We start from the raw sequence: 15480 nt of genomic DNA, 5'->3' as shown, positions 1-15480 counted from the left end.
TCTCATATGTCGCATGCTGGGGTCGTCGCCACAACACCGCAAGGCAGAATGTGCTATCATACCAGAAAAAGTCACTAGATTTGTCACTTTTTTTAAACAGAATATAGAGGGCTGTGAATGCTCGCTAAATATAGCGACACTGATCCTTCCTGCCACGTCTTCTTATTCTCTGGCAGACCTGGGGCCTCACCTATAAAGCTTGCGTATGCACAAAACATGGCCGAAAAGTTGCGTACAGCGTTTTCCACAGCAAGTATGGTACCTATAAAAACACTACCCGGTGTGAGAATGTGCCCACTGGTACGCACACCTTCATAGTTGGTGTACGGACATTTTGGAGACATGGCAAAAAGGCTATGCACATTTTAAGTGGTGAAGTAAAATCATACGTTAGCAATAAACTTGCAATGGAAGCCATCCATATGCCGCTTATCCTCATTAGGGTCGCGGGAGTATGCAATGGAAGCCAATAGATTGAAAAGATTTATCCATCATTGAATGAAAACATCACGCCAGCATTGACTTAAAACATTTGTGGAAAGTGTTGTTATTTGACATGACACTGATGCATATCACTTGTCATTTATCATAAACACCATGACACGCCAGCGTATAGTATCCCGACTAAAAGATATCGAAAAACAAAATGTAGCGCTTGAATACTTAATCATTTTATTTTGACAATATTTATTTCAATATTTTATCATGACAATATAATGTGTTCAATTAACATTAATTATAACAAACATCAGGTTGTTGTTAAATAATCCTAGGGTTTTAAGTTAAGGCACAGAGCTAATATGTCCTTAGTGCGCCGTTTCCCGCCCTTTTTTTTGGACAATTTATCAAAATAATAAGACAGTTTATTGTTGCGTATGTCAAGTACGTCATCAATAGCAACATTTATTTACCACGCACGGCCGTTATTTGTGTGGATAGTGTCAGGGCCGTGTGCGTAAACGTACTCTTTCCTTTTCCGCAAATGTTCGGCTTTTCTTTTGTTGTGCTTTGAAATAACACACATTAGTTCCTCATGAACTCGTTAGAATATACCTAATAGTTTGATGTTGTTAATGTCATCATTAAGTTCATTTGAAAAATATCCGTCTGGACTTACAGCTATTTATTTAGGATATAACTTTATCCCCGTTTTGAGTCTCTTTGTCCACCTTTAAATGAAGCAGATTTTGCTAAGCTTAAATGTAGAAACATGCTCACTAAAAATGGAAATGTGTGCCTTAATATGGGACCACTTTGTTTTTTCCTCAGTTGGCTCTGGTCCATTCATACAGATGGCAGCGGACATGCTGTCACTCAATATTTGTTTTATTTGTCTTATTTGTTATACCACTGCTGTGTCTTCCGATTATGACACTTTTTCCAGTATTTCCACCTCCATTTTTGTGAAAGTCCACTTCTTCATCCTCGTCATCTTCCCACCAGCCGTGATTTCAATGCAATCAAGGCTCTTTAAATATGGACGCCACATTTATGAGTCACTGTGCATTAACCTTCTATGGCAAAGTGGAGGCGTGGAAGGCAGAATCTATGAACCACAAATTGCATGAATATGTGCGTACGCTACTTTTTTTTTTTTTAGGTCTGCATATTTTTGTCCGTACACACATTTTAGGTTTCTGGCATACGCAGACTTTTAGTCAGATTTCCACGCACCTTTTTATTGCTGAGGCCCCTGGTGTGTATACGGTGTATGTGAAAACTGCACTTTTGCCCATCATCCACAATCCTTGAGAGACAGGAACACATATGTCGTTCTTTTTTCTGTGCATTCTAAAGATATAAAAACAGACAGCTCAGTAGTTCACGTAATGGGATCCACCAATGCTGCCAAAAAAAGGCCGCTATTAAAACATCTCCACAAACCTCCAACAACATTTTATGGCTTTATATCCATGCTGTGACCATGTAGTAACAGGTACATTCATGATAACATGTAATACGTACAGTATTTTGCCGTATTTTGGCCATTCTAAACGTTACCGGAACTTCAAAGTACTCGCGCATTGATTTCATATAGCAATATAGAAACAAACACCTACACCTAGCGTTAACTTTCCCAAAGTGGGAAATAGCAGCAGTTGTGTCAGCTCAAATATGTAGCCTTGCCTTTTTTGTGTAGAGGTCTGAGGCGCCGTGAGCGCGACACTGATGCACTGCAGCTGCGTCTGTGTGAAGATACTCGCTAGCCGTCTAGTAGCTAGCCGGTGTGTCGTGGCTAAGAGTCAATGCACCAGTGACGTAGTTCGATCGGCGTAACAATGTTAATAAATTTAACAATGTCGCTGTAGCTTGGTTATATGCACATCACATTATATGTAAATGGAGCATTTTTTGCGCTTTTTGGAGTATTTTTCAGAAGGCATAATAGGCAGAATAAGTGGGTTCCATTCATGCAGTACTGAGCTGTCTCTTTTTATCTGTTTTCATATCTATATAACACGCAGAAAAGAGAAAGCCGTGTCTCACATAAGGATTGGGAATGACGGGCAAAATTCCCCCAAAAAGCGCATTTTGCCTTTAAGAAGCAGAGTTAGCCATCTACTGTACAGAGTTGTAACGACAAGCTCCATTCACAGTCCCGGTATGTGTTTATGAGCGAGTGCCAAATTTATTCGATACAAATGAATGTATGGGGAACCCTGTATATGACAGCTGTTGTATGGAGTAAGTACCAAACCCCCCCGTTTGTGAAGTACTTTAACAATGACTGCTTCACAGACTGATCTGCTGGGAAGCAAAGCCGCTTGCTATTGCTCCAATTTTTTCCCCACAACTTGCTCATTCTACGTGAGATTTTAGTATTACTGATAACAGAAGACGAAATCCCACTTTCAACACTTTACTGACCAATTTGGACTCAACTTCAGAAAGTATACAAGCCAACATCAAACAAGGTTGGAGACCCATATTTTATTATTTTTTTTTTAAACACATTTCTACTCTGCAAAGCTGATTTAACGCTGCATTTCAAATAAAAGAATTGTCCTTGTGGCATTTTACTTTACTTTGCAGGAGCATTTCCGCTGCAAAGCGACACCGCACCTTTAACCCACACTACAGTAGATAACTACATTATTTCTCTCGATTGAGCCATGATTTTTTTTTGTATTGCTCTGTTAAGTAGATATCCAAGGTTTTCATCAGTATGTGTAAAAACACTAAATGGTTCCCTCGTGTAAGGCGAGATAAAGCGTCTCCATACAAAACAGAAGAGGCTACTTTGTGGTCTCCAGAGCCTTCTAATGGCAGTCCAAGGCTACGGTATAAGCAGATCATAATTTTTTGAATGATTCATGGCAGTTTGAGTGGAAATGTCAGAGTGTAAATTCCACCTTTTAAGGGACCCCCGGGGCACGACTCTAATGCATTCTGTATATGTGTTCTGCATCGGTTTGCTTCTGATTACATGCCGTCAGGAAAGGTTACGACATGACACCTCTACATTCCTTTCAATGTGTTTACATCCATGATATTTTTTTTGGTCTTTTTCCACCCCCATAAAACAAATGTTCTATTGAGAGTGTTATTGTGGCCTCTCCTGTCTTTGACTTTCACTGTGATGTCAAGAAAAACATTAAATAATATGCACTACACTCCATATGGAATCCATACTTTTACAGCGGACCTGAATTGTAAAACCTATTTTAGAACCGGCATTCTTTTGTGGATCTGAAGGATTTTTTCCTAAGAAAAGTTTCCAAATGTCCAATTGTGTGACTGCATATGCGGAGCAAAGGGACTGATTCATCAATGGTTTGTAAGAACGTCCTGTGAAAGGTTAAAGTGGGATGTACCCTCCTGAACAAAATTTTAAAGTGAAAAGTTTGGAAAAAAACAATAACAAAATGAAAGTACAGTACTCGCTTAATAAAACATTGTCATACTGCTGTCATCCGCCACTAAACAACTATTAGATACGAGTGAAATGAAGTTGTGATTTTGACATTTCGGAGCCACTGCCATCTTGGCTGTGACGTCACATCGAGGAGCAGACTCAAGCAAACACAGCCACGGGCGCACAGCAAAGTGAAGAAAGGGAAATATTCACAACGATAACACAATAATGACATTCACTGAGGTTCTGTTGTGACGAGTGTGATATAACACGCAAAAAATTGGCCGCAACAGGTATGTTGTTTGTATGACAATGATTGACACGGACAGATCGACTGCAAGATACAACACGAGTGACCGGCGACCGCTGTTTAGCGGAATATATCTAGTAGAAAACATGTGGATTTACTGACCGCCACCTTGGCACGCTTTTCCACAGTGGAATGTCTTCTGGGCTTTTGACTTTTGGTTAACATTCGTCTGTATCAGTGCTTGTGTTGTCCCCGGTTAGGAAAGATAGTCAGGACAGCTGATAGGAGAAGCACCCTCTGGTAATACACATTCAGTCCCAAACCTTCCTTTATCTGAGCCGTAGTATCAAAACAACTGTCCTCGAAATGTGTCGAGATACAATACTGAATAATCTGATGCAGCGAATGCCGTCTTTTGGAAATGTAAACAGGCTTACGCCGTCTTCTCGAGTGTTTGAGCGAAAGCCTTCCACACAAGAATCGGCTATAATATCGACAAATACGTAACAAACAACAGAAATTCTACCAAAACTGCACCACAACAGTATAGAAACCAATATATTCCATGGGCGGAAGGGTTCTCAACGAAACCTTCACTTCCTCCTCCTTCTCCAGTTGCCGGAAGTTTCAGTGACGAAAATTGTAAAAACGGTAAATATTTCAAGCTTGGAGCACACATCTAACATATGAAATACGCCTTTCAGTGTTATTTTTCACTGCGAAAATAACCAGATTAACATGTGTTTTGGTGACACACTTTAAGAGAAAATCTTCACATTTTGCACCTGTGGATTGTAACCAGATTGTAAACAGAGCTTTAAAATGCAAAAAGAAGAAAATAGCAATTTATTGAAACTCAATAAATGTTTAGCAGCTGATCGAATGTTTAAGATCATAGCCTTACAAAGTCCAAATATGCACTAAAACGTTTCATCTCATTTCCTGTCAGACATTCACACTGTCGTGACCTCCAGGTGGCAATGTCAGAAAAGCTTTTTGTCTTTGAACGCAGCAATATTGTTGAACTGCACAAGCAAATTAAAGTTACATTCTCCGATGTGTCGTATAAAAGTATATCACAATCATAAAGAACTCACGCTGTAGACAACAAAAAAGCATCCTGGTTGTAAATAAAGTGTCTCAGAGTACAGTAAGGTGTGGTATGAAAACAAAAAAAAAAGAGAGGAATGTGAAAATCCTTGCAAATGTACGGTAGGTCGTGGCAAGTTTGGCAGCGTTCAGTGCAATTAGAGCTCTTGCACGAAAACTCTTATTCTGTTGGTTCAGGCTTTTAATATCTTGAACAGTTGGAACTGTGAGTGTCCAGGATGGGCTGGGTCCCTGAGGATGTGCACTCTCTTCCTTAGGCAGCAATAACTGTAGAGTTCCACCAAGGAAGGAAGGGAGCAGCCAGTAATCCTCTGAGCCACGGTGACAACCCATTGGAGCGTTTTCCTGTCTGCCGGTGTGCAGCTGGAAAACCACACACAGATGTACGTTACAGTACGTTACAATGCTCTCAGTGGAGCATCAGTAAGAGCAAGCAATTTCTGAGCGAGATTGTTGTCCGAGAGTCCTCAGGAAATACATTCCCTGCTGTGCCTTTTTGATGATGGATGCAGGATGAGGGTGATTTTAAAATTTCTTAAAAGATCTCAAGCTGGCACTCATAAGCCAGCCGCTATTTGATGCCACTACGCAACCTGAGGCTCCCTCTTTAAGCCCTTCGCTTACAGGTGTCACGTTCAAAGATGGAAAGCCTTTTTTTCCTTTTCCATTAGGGGGTCATTGTGTGAATGTCAGACAGAAAATTACATAAAAGCCAGGTTTTAGCGCAGAGTTGGACTTTTTAGCCTTTTCATCAACCGATGAAACAGCCTGCTTGAGTTTAAATGCAGTTTTTGTAGGGGTGTCATGAGACGCTCACTTCACAAGACAAGACGATGCACGAGAATGAGACGAGACGACGTTTTAACATTACTTTGAACAAACTGCATGAAAAAAATATGTTGAAAATATATTGCAGTCTACTAATTTAATTTCTACCGCGTTAAGCGGGAGAAAAAATACTAACTAAAAGAGCTGCTAGGCACGACAATAGCGGGAAAGATATACCGGGCACTCCAGGCGGAAAACACGCAGGCGACAAAACAGTAACAAAAAAATCACAGCTGGTGCGCGGTGGACAAAACTAGAAGTAAAAACGAAAAACACTGCTGGAAAACGAGCAGGATAAGAGCTAAACTAGCTGGGGTAACCAAGCAGGGAGAAACAAGACTTACGGTAACACCAGAAAGCACAGGGGAGAGCATTACGGGAGTCATGCACGCAGCAGGGACCAATCTGGCAATTGATTGACAAACAGGCACAGCTGAAGTAGTCCCAGGATTAATTGGCTGCAGGTGTGACCAGGTGACTCCTCCCAGACCAGAGGTGTGCTGCAACAAAGCACAGATAGGCGGCAGCACAGCAGCACTGCAGAACATGACAAGGCAGCTAAGAATGCACATAGTAGGACGCACCTATTCTGTCTATAAAGACTTCTGAAAAAACTCCAAAAACCGTCAACGACACTCTATTTACATAAAGTGACCTGCATATTAAGCAAGCGACATTATTATTACCGTTATTAACATTGTTACGCTAACGCTTCGCCACACCACACCGGCTAGCTACTCACTCGCAGCGCGTCCGCGCCATGCTCACAATATCTCAGGCCACTACCAAAAGGTAACGCTACATATCGGAGCTGCCGCCACTGCTGCTGTGTTTTTATTTTGGAGTGTGGAAAAGCTAACGCTAGGTGTAGGCGTTTCTATGTTGCTATGTGAAACCAAAGCACCTAAGAAGAAAGTTCCGGCAATGCTTAAAATGACCAAAATACGACAATAATACTGTAAGTATTACATGTTATCATGAATGTACCTGTTAGTACACGGTCACAGCATGTAGGTAAAACTATAACACCTTGTTGGAGGTTTTTGGAGGTGTTTTAATAGAGGGCTTTGTAAGTGGCATAGGTGTGTCCCATTACGTGCATAAATTACCTGCCTCTTTTTATCTGTTTTTATATCTTTAGAACGCACAGAAAAGAAAAAGACATGTGTTCATGTCTCACATAAGGATCGTGGATGATGGGCAAAATTCCCCCAAAAAGTGCAGTTTTCCTTTAAGAGCTGCGCTGGACAGGGGGTTGACAGCCCAGGGCTTTTGGCTCATTGGCTAGCGCAGTCGAGCGACTTAACTTTCGTTTGGTGGGGATGTACGGTCGTGGGTTCAAACTCCGGCGCGTGCAGGGCTGGACTGCATGGATGACCACTGCTCCACTGGTGCTGTGACGCAGATGAGAGTGAAGTTTTGGGGGAAGTTAGTGTAACGGATGCCAGCTTGTGCGGCTGTGCGATGGTATGTTGTGTAAACCTCTTTTTCACGATGCCTTAAGACCTGCATCGGACAGGGGGTTGACAGCTTGAGGCTTTTGGCTGAATGGCTAGCGCTGCTTACCGATAACACAACACACAAGTGTTATTCCCTTATAAAGGCATTGGAGGCTGTACACTTATGATCATTTCATGAAAACCACTTGGACCTTTCTTAACATATACAATAGTTCAGTATAAACCTGGGAAAAAAAAACCATAACATTAGCTAAGCTGTGAGGCAGGAACAGGTTAAAAGGAAAAGGACACAGAAAAACACTGACAACGTGTAGACACAGGAGGGGCAGAAAAAGGTTATCAAATACACAGAAGAGAGCAAATGACAAGACTCAAGGTAAGAGGATTAAAATAAGAAACAAAACAACAAGAGTACACAGAGAGGGCACGCCTTGACCAAGGCGTAAACATTTGTTAAATCAATGAGTGGAAAGGTTTCACCGAGAACAAAATGTCATGTAAATGTACATCCTTGATAGCCACAACAAAATTAGAGCCTGGTTTGATGAAATCATATAATATAGAATAAGAAATAACCTTATATGTAAGGAATACACTACACTAGCAGCAGAGACAGAACATCCAAGGTTAAGTTTGTTTGCTTGCTCTTCTCATTTTTTTCACTCTTCTCGCTGCCAACAGGTCCCAACTGCTTTGCAGACACAACTGTGATACCTGCCGGACGAGAGGTGAAGATCGACGAGTGTACAATCTGCTACTGCACATACGAAGAGGGCACCTGGCAGATCGAGCGTCAGGCCACCTGCAGTAAGAACGAGTGCCAGCGCGGTTAGAGACTGGCACGGTGAGAGGAACGTTGGCATGCGACACCAGCGCCAATCCATGTAAACACTTGGCCTTTCACCCAGACTTCCGGACATCAGGGTCAGCCTGCAGCCTGCGACCAGCTCAGCATTTGGATTCTGTACTAAGAAGAGGCTTTTATGAAGATTTATAATCCAGACACAGAATATCTATTTATCTATGTATTGAATTGTTTATCAATATATACAAATACTGTATAGGCAGGCGTCATTATGCTGAACTAGCTGTGATATTTTTATAGGCTCTGTATTTTAATAAACAGCGTCATGGACCGCAAAGAAACACAACAGAATGTATAGAAAACACCGGCTGTCTCTTGGGGGCAGAAATTTTCCGTTTCCGTAAGTCTGACAAATCCTCACACCGATTCCTTAACGACCGCAGTCCAGACAAGACCCGTGCAGTCAGTCAACTGTGGAGCTTTGCTGTTCCAAGACGATCAAGTACGGAGCTAAAAGTGATGTTAAAGCTGGCCTGACTGTTTATGACTTGTGCTGCGTTCTTTTGTCTGTTTCAAATGTGCTTTGATTTGAAAAGTGCTTTTTTGTATCTTGGTGCTGTGTGATCCTGTTTCAAATAAACGCCAGTCTGTGGCTCTGCGGGTGCCTGCGTCATACTTCCGATAGGTCGGCATGCAACCCGGTGCTTGTTTTCCGACTCCCAAATGAATAAAATGTTTGGCGTCAATGCAGTCGGAGCACAGACATGTGGCAAACATGAACAAAGCAAAACACTCAAAAGTAAGCATGTTTTATTTCAGGCTGAAAAATATATTTTTGGAAATATTGAATGTTCTGTAAAACACGGTACTGTATTGATATTTTGATATTTTACTTAGATGTGGTCATTAAAGTATTGCTAAAACAACATATTTAATGGCGGCCCAAGACTTGTGTACATTATTCTATATGATGTATTTTCTATATATTTCGGCAGAAGGTTATTAAATATTAAATACTTCAAAATAATAGTGGCGTTTTGGCCATTGTCCCGTTTATTTACAATTAGCACTGTTATAAATCTAGAACGTGTTTATGACACATTTTTGGGAAACCGAGGACATCTTTTTAGTACACTGTATTGGGAGTCTGCCTACAAACATGGCGGCCAAGCCTGCCCATGGTGTACTACGGAAGTAGTATAGTCATGCCTCGCCACTATTTAAGCAAATGTTCTTTTTTTTGCCTAAATTGAGCATTTTCAAGCATAAAAATGGCTAAATGAACTAAAATACAAGTGTAAGGCATTCAAAAGACACATTCAATACGTTGACAAAATGTAGTATTCTACACTGGTCACTAGGTTGTCAGTAGTGTTACTTTAATGTTCAGTGAGACAAACAAGGATCAGACTTGATCGCTGGAAAAACAGGCTTTTATTGCAAGTTTGAATTATCTAACAAGCACAATAATTGTACTAAAAAGCCCAAATAAAAACACGGGCAACTTTTGCGGCTGTTACCTATGCAAAGCTGAATCTCTACTCTGAACCTCCGATATTACTTCCTGTCCGCCTTTCTTTCAGGTCCTCTAGGGCAGTGATTTCCAACCCCTGGGCCGGGGCCCGGTACCGGACCATGGGTCATTTGGTACCGGGCCGCACAGAAAGAAAAAATAATTTCCATTATTTATTTTTTTTTTATGTTTTATTTTGAAAAGTGGCCGGATTCTCTCTGTTACATCCGTCTCACTTGACACATGTCCATTGTGCGTGTGCTAACTTTATCTCATGCCGCACAGATAGACTACTACTGTATTTTTACCATTTTTCTTTCACCTTATATTTGGTGTCAAATGCTGATACTATGTGGGAATGCATAAAGGTAAGTTTTGATGACTTATTGAATGCTAACGTGCACATTTGACTCAAGTTAATTCATGCTAGCGCACTGCCTTTTACCACACACGTCAAACAGTGATGTAATAATCTCTCTGGAAGAACTTGGCTGGAACTTGAACTGGTGGATGGTGGGTCGCCATTCATTTTGTGCTTTAATTTAATGTTATTCATGTCTTAGTTTTACACAATACATCATAAATAAGATAAATTTGATCGCTATAATGTACGAACCCATCCCACCACACCCCCCCACCCGGTCCGCGGGAGTTTGGGGGAACACAAGCGGGTCCGTGGTTCAAAAAATGTTGGGGACCACTGCTCTAGGGAACACATTTATAGTAACACACACAAGCACACGTCTTATGTGTTAAATGGCTAATTAACTCTTATGTCTACTATAAAGGTGACTATAGAGTTGGTATTTGATGTGTAGAGGGCTCTGATAATGATATATATATATATATATATATATATATATATATATATATATATATATATATATCTGATATATATTAAAGGTTGGAAACAGGTTTCCTATGCTGTAACTATGAAAGTACTCCATTTATAAATAAGGAATCCTACTTATCACCAATTGATAAATGAGGGACTAATGTAGTCCAGTAAGTCTAAGCAATCTATAATGTCTTTGGTCAGGAGGTTATTAACCATTCCATTCCATTTTTTTCTGCCTATCTGCGTCCAGGTCGCAGGGACAGCAGTCTCAATAGCGAAGCCCAAATTTCCCGGGCTCCAGCCACCTCTCCCCGTTACACCGGGAGGACACCAAAGTGTTCCTTGACCAACTGTGAGACATCCAGCATGTCCTAGGTCAGTGGAGGTGCGGCCACTATGGCCCATTCGAACTTCATATCCTCATCCACCCCCGGGATGCAGGCGAAGCTCTGCTGGAAGTGAGAGTTGAAGATCCGACGAAAGGGAGACTCTGAGTGTGTGAGACTGTATTAATGAAATGGTAATTATTTAGACATGCATATTTTGAGGCACTCTACGCTTTAGTTGCTTCACAGTATTCATGTCTAAATAGTCTCTCTCACTTTCTCTCTCTCGCTCTCTCTGACACGCATGAACACCCCTTTCTCTTTGAACACAAACTCTCCCTGCTTCTGTCTCTCTGTCTCAAACACATAAACAAACACAACTAATGTTTGCAAACAATTGAAGTCTTCCCATTTCCATGCCTTCCTCCTGACACTGTCTATAGTTATGACTGCTGGGATATACAGTATATCATTTAGTCCAGGGGTCCCCAACCACCGGTCCGGGGCCCAGTACCGGTCCGTGGGCGGGGCTGAACTGGGTCGAGGAAACCTTTCAGGCACAATGATAAAAAAAAAAAAATACACACAAAAAAAAAATACTTAAAAAAAATAAAATAACTAAATACAATTTTAAGTAAATGTATATCAATTTTGGAAATATGGGCCATTATTTTATTCCAAAAAAATAATATAGTTTGAAGTTTTTGCATGTTTATGTTGTTTATTGCGAGTGTCCCGCTTTGTTTGACAGTCCTTGAACGCACCATTGTACGTACGCTAGCCTTCTCCCACTCTGCACAGATTGCCAACTATACTGTATTTTTATCGGGTTTTTTCAATTTTTATTTGCTCCCAAATGCTGGTACCCTGTGGGAATGCATAAAGGTAAAGTTAGATGACGTTATTGAGTGCTAATGTGTATATTTGTTCTGTACACAGCTTCAAGTTAATTCATGCTAGCACACTGCCCGTTAGCACACACGTCAAGCAGCGGCGCAATAATCTTCTCTCTGAAAAACAAACTCCAAGCTTATACTGGTGGATGGTGGGTCTGTATTCACTTTGTGCTTTCAATTTGATGTTGCTCCTGTCGTAGTTTTACACAATAAATACTAAATGAGCTAAATTACATCGCTATACGACCCCCACCACCCTCCCGGTCCACGGAGATTTGTGGGAACACGAGCCGGGCCGTGGGTCCAAAAAGGTTGTTGACCACTGGTTTAGTCATTGCTTTTGTTACGTTGTTCATCTTCACCCTCAATACATACACACTAGTCTATTTCTCTCTGAAATACACACACACACACACACACACGTATGTTGTGATGATGCCTGGGTTGTTTTTGTTCAAAAATAAATATGTGGCATCTTGACATACACTGGTTTTACATCTGAAATGTTATTCTCTCATTCTGTTCACGACATGTTAATCAGTGCAAGGTTGTATATTGATAGGGAACTTTGAGGCTGCCTTGCCTGCTTTTTTGTGTTAAAAGAACATATGATGAGGGCCCCTGGCTGTGTTCGCCTTAGGCCCCAAAATTGCTAAGTCCGACACTGCCCTTCATGTGTTCTGTGTACAGTGTGAGTGACTTACGAGTTAATTTAGGTATAATTTTGGTATAAGTTCCGATTTACACTAAAACTCAGCTTACATCACAATCTTGGGAACGGAACTCATTTGTAGACCGACCACCTGTACAGACACCTGCAGTTCAAATGAGGCTGTTTTTTAAATGAGACTAAATATGACAAAAATGAAATTACACCATTTTGGTCCACGGTTAGATGTCAAGTACTTGTCAGGTTTCGCAGGACAGAAGCGAGTGCTTCCTGTCCTGCGCTCTTATTTTGGCGAGCGGTGCTTCCTGCTCGGTGGAAGAGGCAGCCGCTTCACATCTGGTGCCCGCGCAGCTGTCGCCAGTCAGTGGCAGTTACAAGGCCAGCGTCGTCAGACGTACGGCGCTGGCTCACTGTTGCTGTTACCTTCGTTACTGCTGTACCTCGTCACATCACCGGTGCTATCACCTAGATGGGTCAGCTTACCTGTGTTACTGCCTTGGACACACCTGTGATTTTTCCACAGAGCTTTCCACTCTGTCGTCTTTTGTTCCTGTGTTTTTGAGTACTTGTACTATTAAAGACTCGTTATTTTTCACATCACCGCCTCATCTCTGCATACTGGGGGTCAAGCACTCGACAACCTGGACTCGTGCTTGACAGATCGTGACAGTACTATCCCATACGGACATGTCTTCAGCACTTACTACTACTTATTATTATTTATGTCAAAATTGGAACGTGAGCCAAATAAAATCAGTAAGAGATACATTAAATATAACAAAATAGCCACCTGTGTTCGAGGCACAAAAAAGCAGACAAACGACCCCGCCAACTGGTTTCCAACACTTCAAAATGAAATCTGACACATTCAACCTGCAGCTTTATTTGCTTCATCCGGTTAAAATGGGAAGTAATGAGTGCATGTGTCCGGCCAGCTCAGCGCTCTCTCAGCCAGCAGATGAAAACGATGGTTCATAATAAGTCCAAGTAATGAGCATGAAGGGCTGGCTGAATCAATGAATGCAAATGCTGTGTTTCTGTGTTTACCTGCCATCTTTTACATGAGCAGCACAGTGCACTTACACTTTGCAACGCCCTAGTCATGCAGCACAACTCTGTGATCCAGGGGGTTGCCAGACAACGGTGTTGCATCTCCAGCAGCGAAACGTGCCTGGGAGCCTGCCAGCAGGATTGAGGCAAATCAGCCTAAATGCATGTACATGCAAGCAGACAGGCTTTTCTGTGCTCGGCTCTATTGAGGGGTTTTGTCGATCCTAATATGCCAGATTCTATGACTGTCCTCTCAAGCCAAACGCATTCATTCAAGAAATGATATCACTGTGCTCATACATACAAGTGGGATATGGTAGTGACATGTTTTTTCCTCTTGAGTCCTACATTTCTTACTTAAAGTAAAATAGGTTTAATGTAAAGGTTTAGTGTAAAATGAATCGGTTTCCTCCTTATAAGGGAACTGTACCATCATCTTCCAATATTATACAACCTTATGTCTGGGTTCTCAAGTAGTTTATACAGTATTCCTTGTCTTGGAGACTTACCAGCTCTGTTCTGGTCAACATACTCTAAACCAGTGACCCCCAAACCCCGGGTCATCTGGTACCGGGCCGCAGAGAAAGAAAAAAATAATTTCCATGTTGTTTTATTTTGAAAAGTGGCCGGATTCTCTCTGTTACATCCGTCTCACTTGACGCATGTCCATTGTGCGTGTGCTAACTTTCTCTCGCCGCACAGATAGACTACTACTGTATTTTTACCATTTTTCTTTCACCTCATACTTGGTCTCAAATGCTGATACTATGTGGGAATGCATAAAGGTAAGTTTTGATGACTTATTGAGTGCTAATGTGCACATTTGTCTCAAGTTAATTCATGCTAGCGCACTGGCTTTTACCACACACGTCAAACAGCGATGTAATAATGATGAGTCGGCATAAAGATGTTGTTCATGTCTTCGTTTTACACAATACATAATAAATAAGATAAATTAGATCGCTATAATGTACGACTCTCTCCCCCTGCCCTTGGTCCGTGGGTCAAAAAAAGTTGGGGACCACTGCTCTAAACCAATGTTTCTCAAGTATCTTCTGTCATGTCCGCACAAGGAGATGGAATTTTTTCCACAACCCCTCAATTTGAAATATTATTGAGAACCTGATAAATGTTATTTATTTATCTGTACAAAATTGTCAAGTTAAGTTTACTAACTCAAGTTGTAACAATTAAAGAAAACTGCTCAGTCGGCGTTACTCTCAAAACAAGTCTTTCGTCATTGCCTACTGTGGTCACGGTAAACCGGGCTATGTATGCCTCGTCGCAGGGCTGCCCCATTACATCGATCGCATGTGTCACCCACATCATAAACTTCACTTTGTAGATGACATATGACATCAGTCAGCTGACTTTAAGCTCACCTCCTGATTCGCTGAATTGGTGAACAGACGTCTCAAGCCACACATGGAAATACAACTTTCATTTTTATTATTCGATTATGGGTAAACTAACTCAGCGGTAAGATGCCTGTATTTGTATGAAAAGTTATCCGTTCACTTTGTAGCAGCTAGTTATGTAGAAAAAAAGTCAACTGGTTGATGGCTCTGCTTCGCGTCCTGAACTCCACTATAGAAATGCGTGTTTTCACGATTAAGTGGAAAATGTGCCCATTGCTGAAACCTTTGTAATATGTTTCCTTGACTTCGACTACATTCTCTTTTGCACAATAATTTTCATTTCTTGTATATCTGTAATGTTTGATAGCAAATGCTAACTGGATGTAATACATGAAAAACTGAAAAAAGTGTGGGCACCCCTGCTTTTTTCCCATTTCCTGGTCTTTTTATTGCGGTTATCGTCACTTGTTTTCTTTGCCTCTGACATCTCTTTCGATTTTCTTTTCATTTCTGTCAGAAA

At 41.3% G+C, this 15480-nt stretch overlaps 1 protein-coding gene across 1 annotated transcript in view; it reads left to right on the top strand.

Annotated features, from left to right (window-relative positions):
* The window catches only part of vwc2 (von Willebrand factor C domain containing 2), a 58330-nt gene extending 49367 nt beyond the window's left edge, over nt 1-8963 (top strand). The window contains exon 4 of the mRNA XM_054799706.1: nt 8186-8963. Coding sequence (XP_054655681.1) covers nt 8186-8337 — 152 coding nt within the window. The 3' untranslated portion in view covers nt 8338-8963. The remainder of the gene's footprint in view (nt 1-8185) is intronic.
* The last annotated feature ends 6517 nt before the right edge of the window (nt 8964-15480 follow it).

This window comes from Dunckerocampus dactyliophorus, chromosome 14 (assembly GCF_027744805.1).
Source record: "Dunckerocampus dactyliophorus isolate RoL2022-P2 chromosome 14, RoL_Ddac_1.1, whole genome shotgun sequence".
NCBI classification, from domain to species: domain Eukaryota; kingdom Metazoa; phylum Chordata; class Actinopteri; order Syngnathiformes; family Syngnathidae; genus Dunckerocampus; species Dunckerocampus dactyliophorus.
This window is presented reverse-complemented; position numbering and strand designations above follow the sequence as displayed.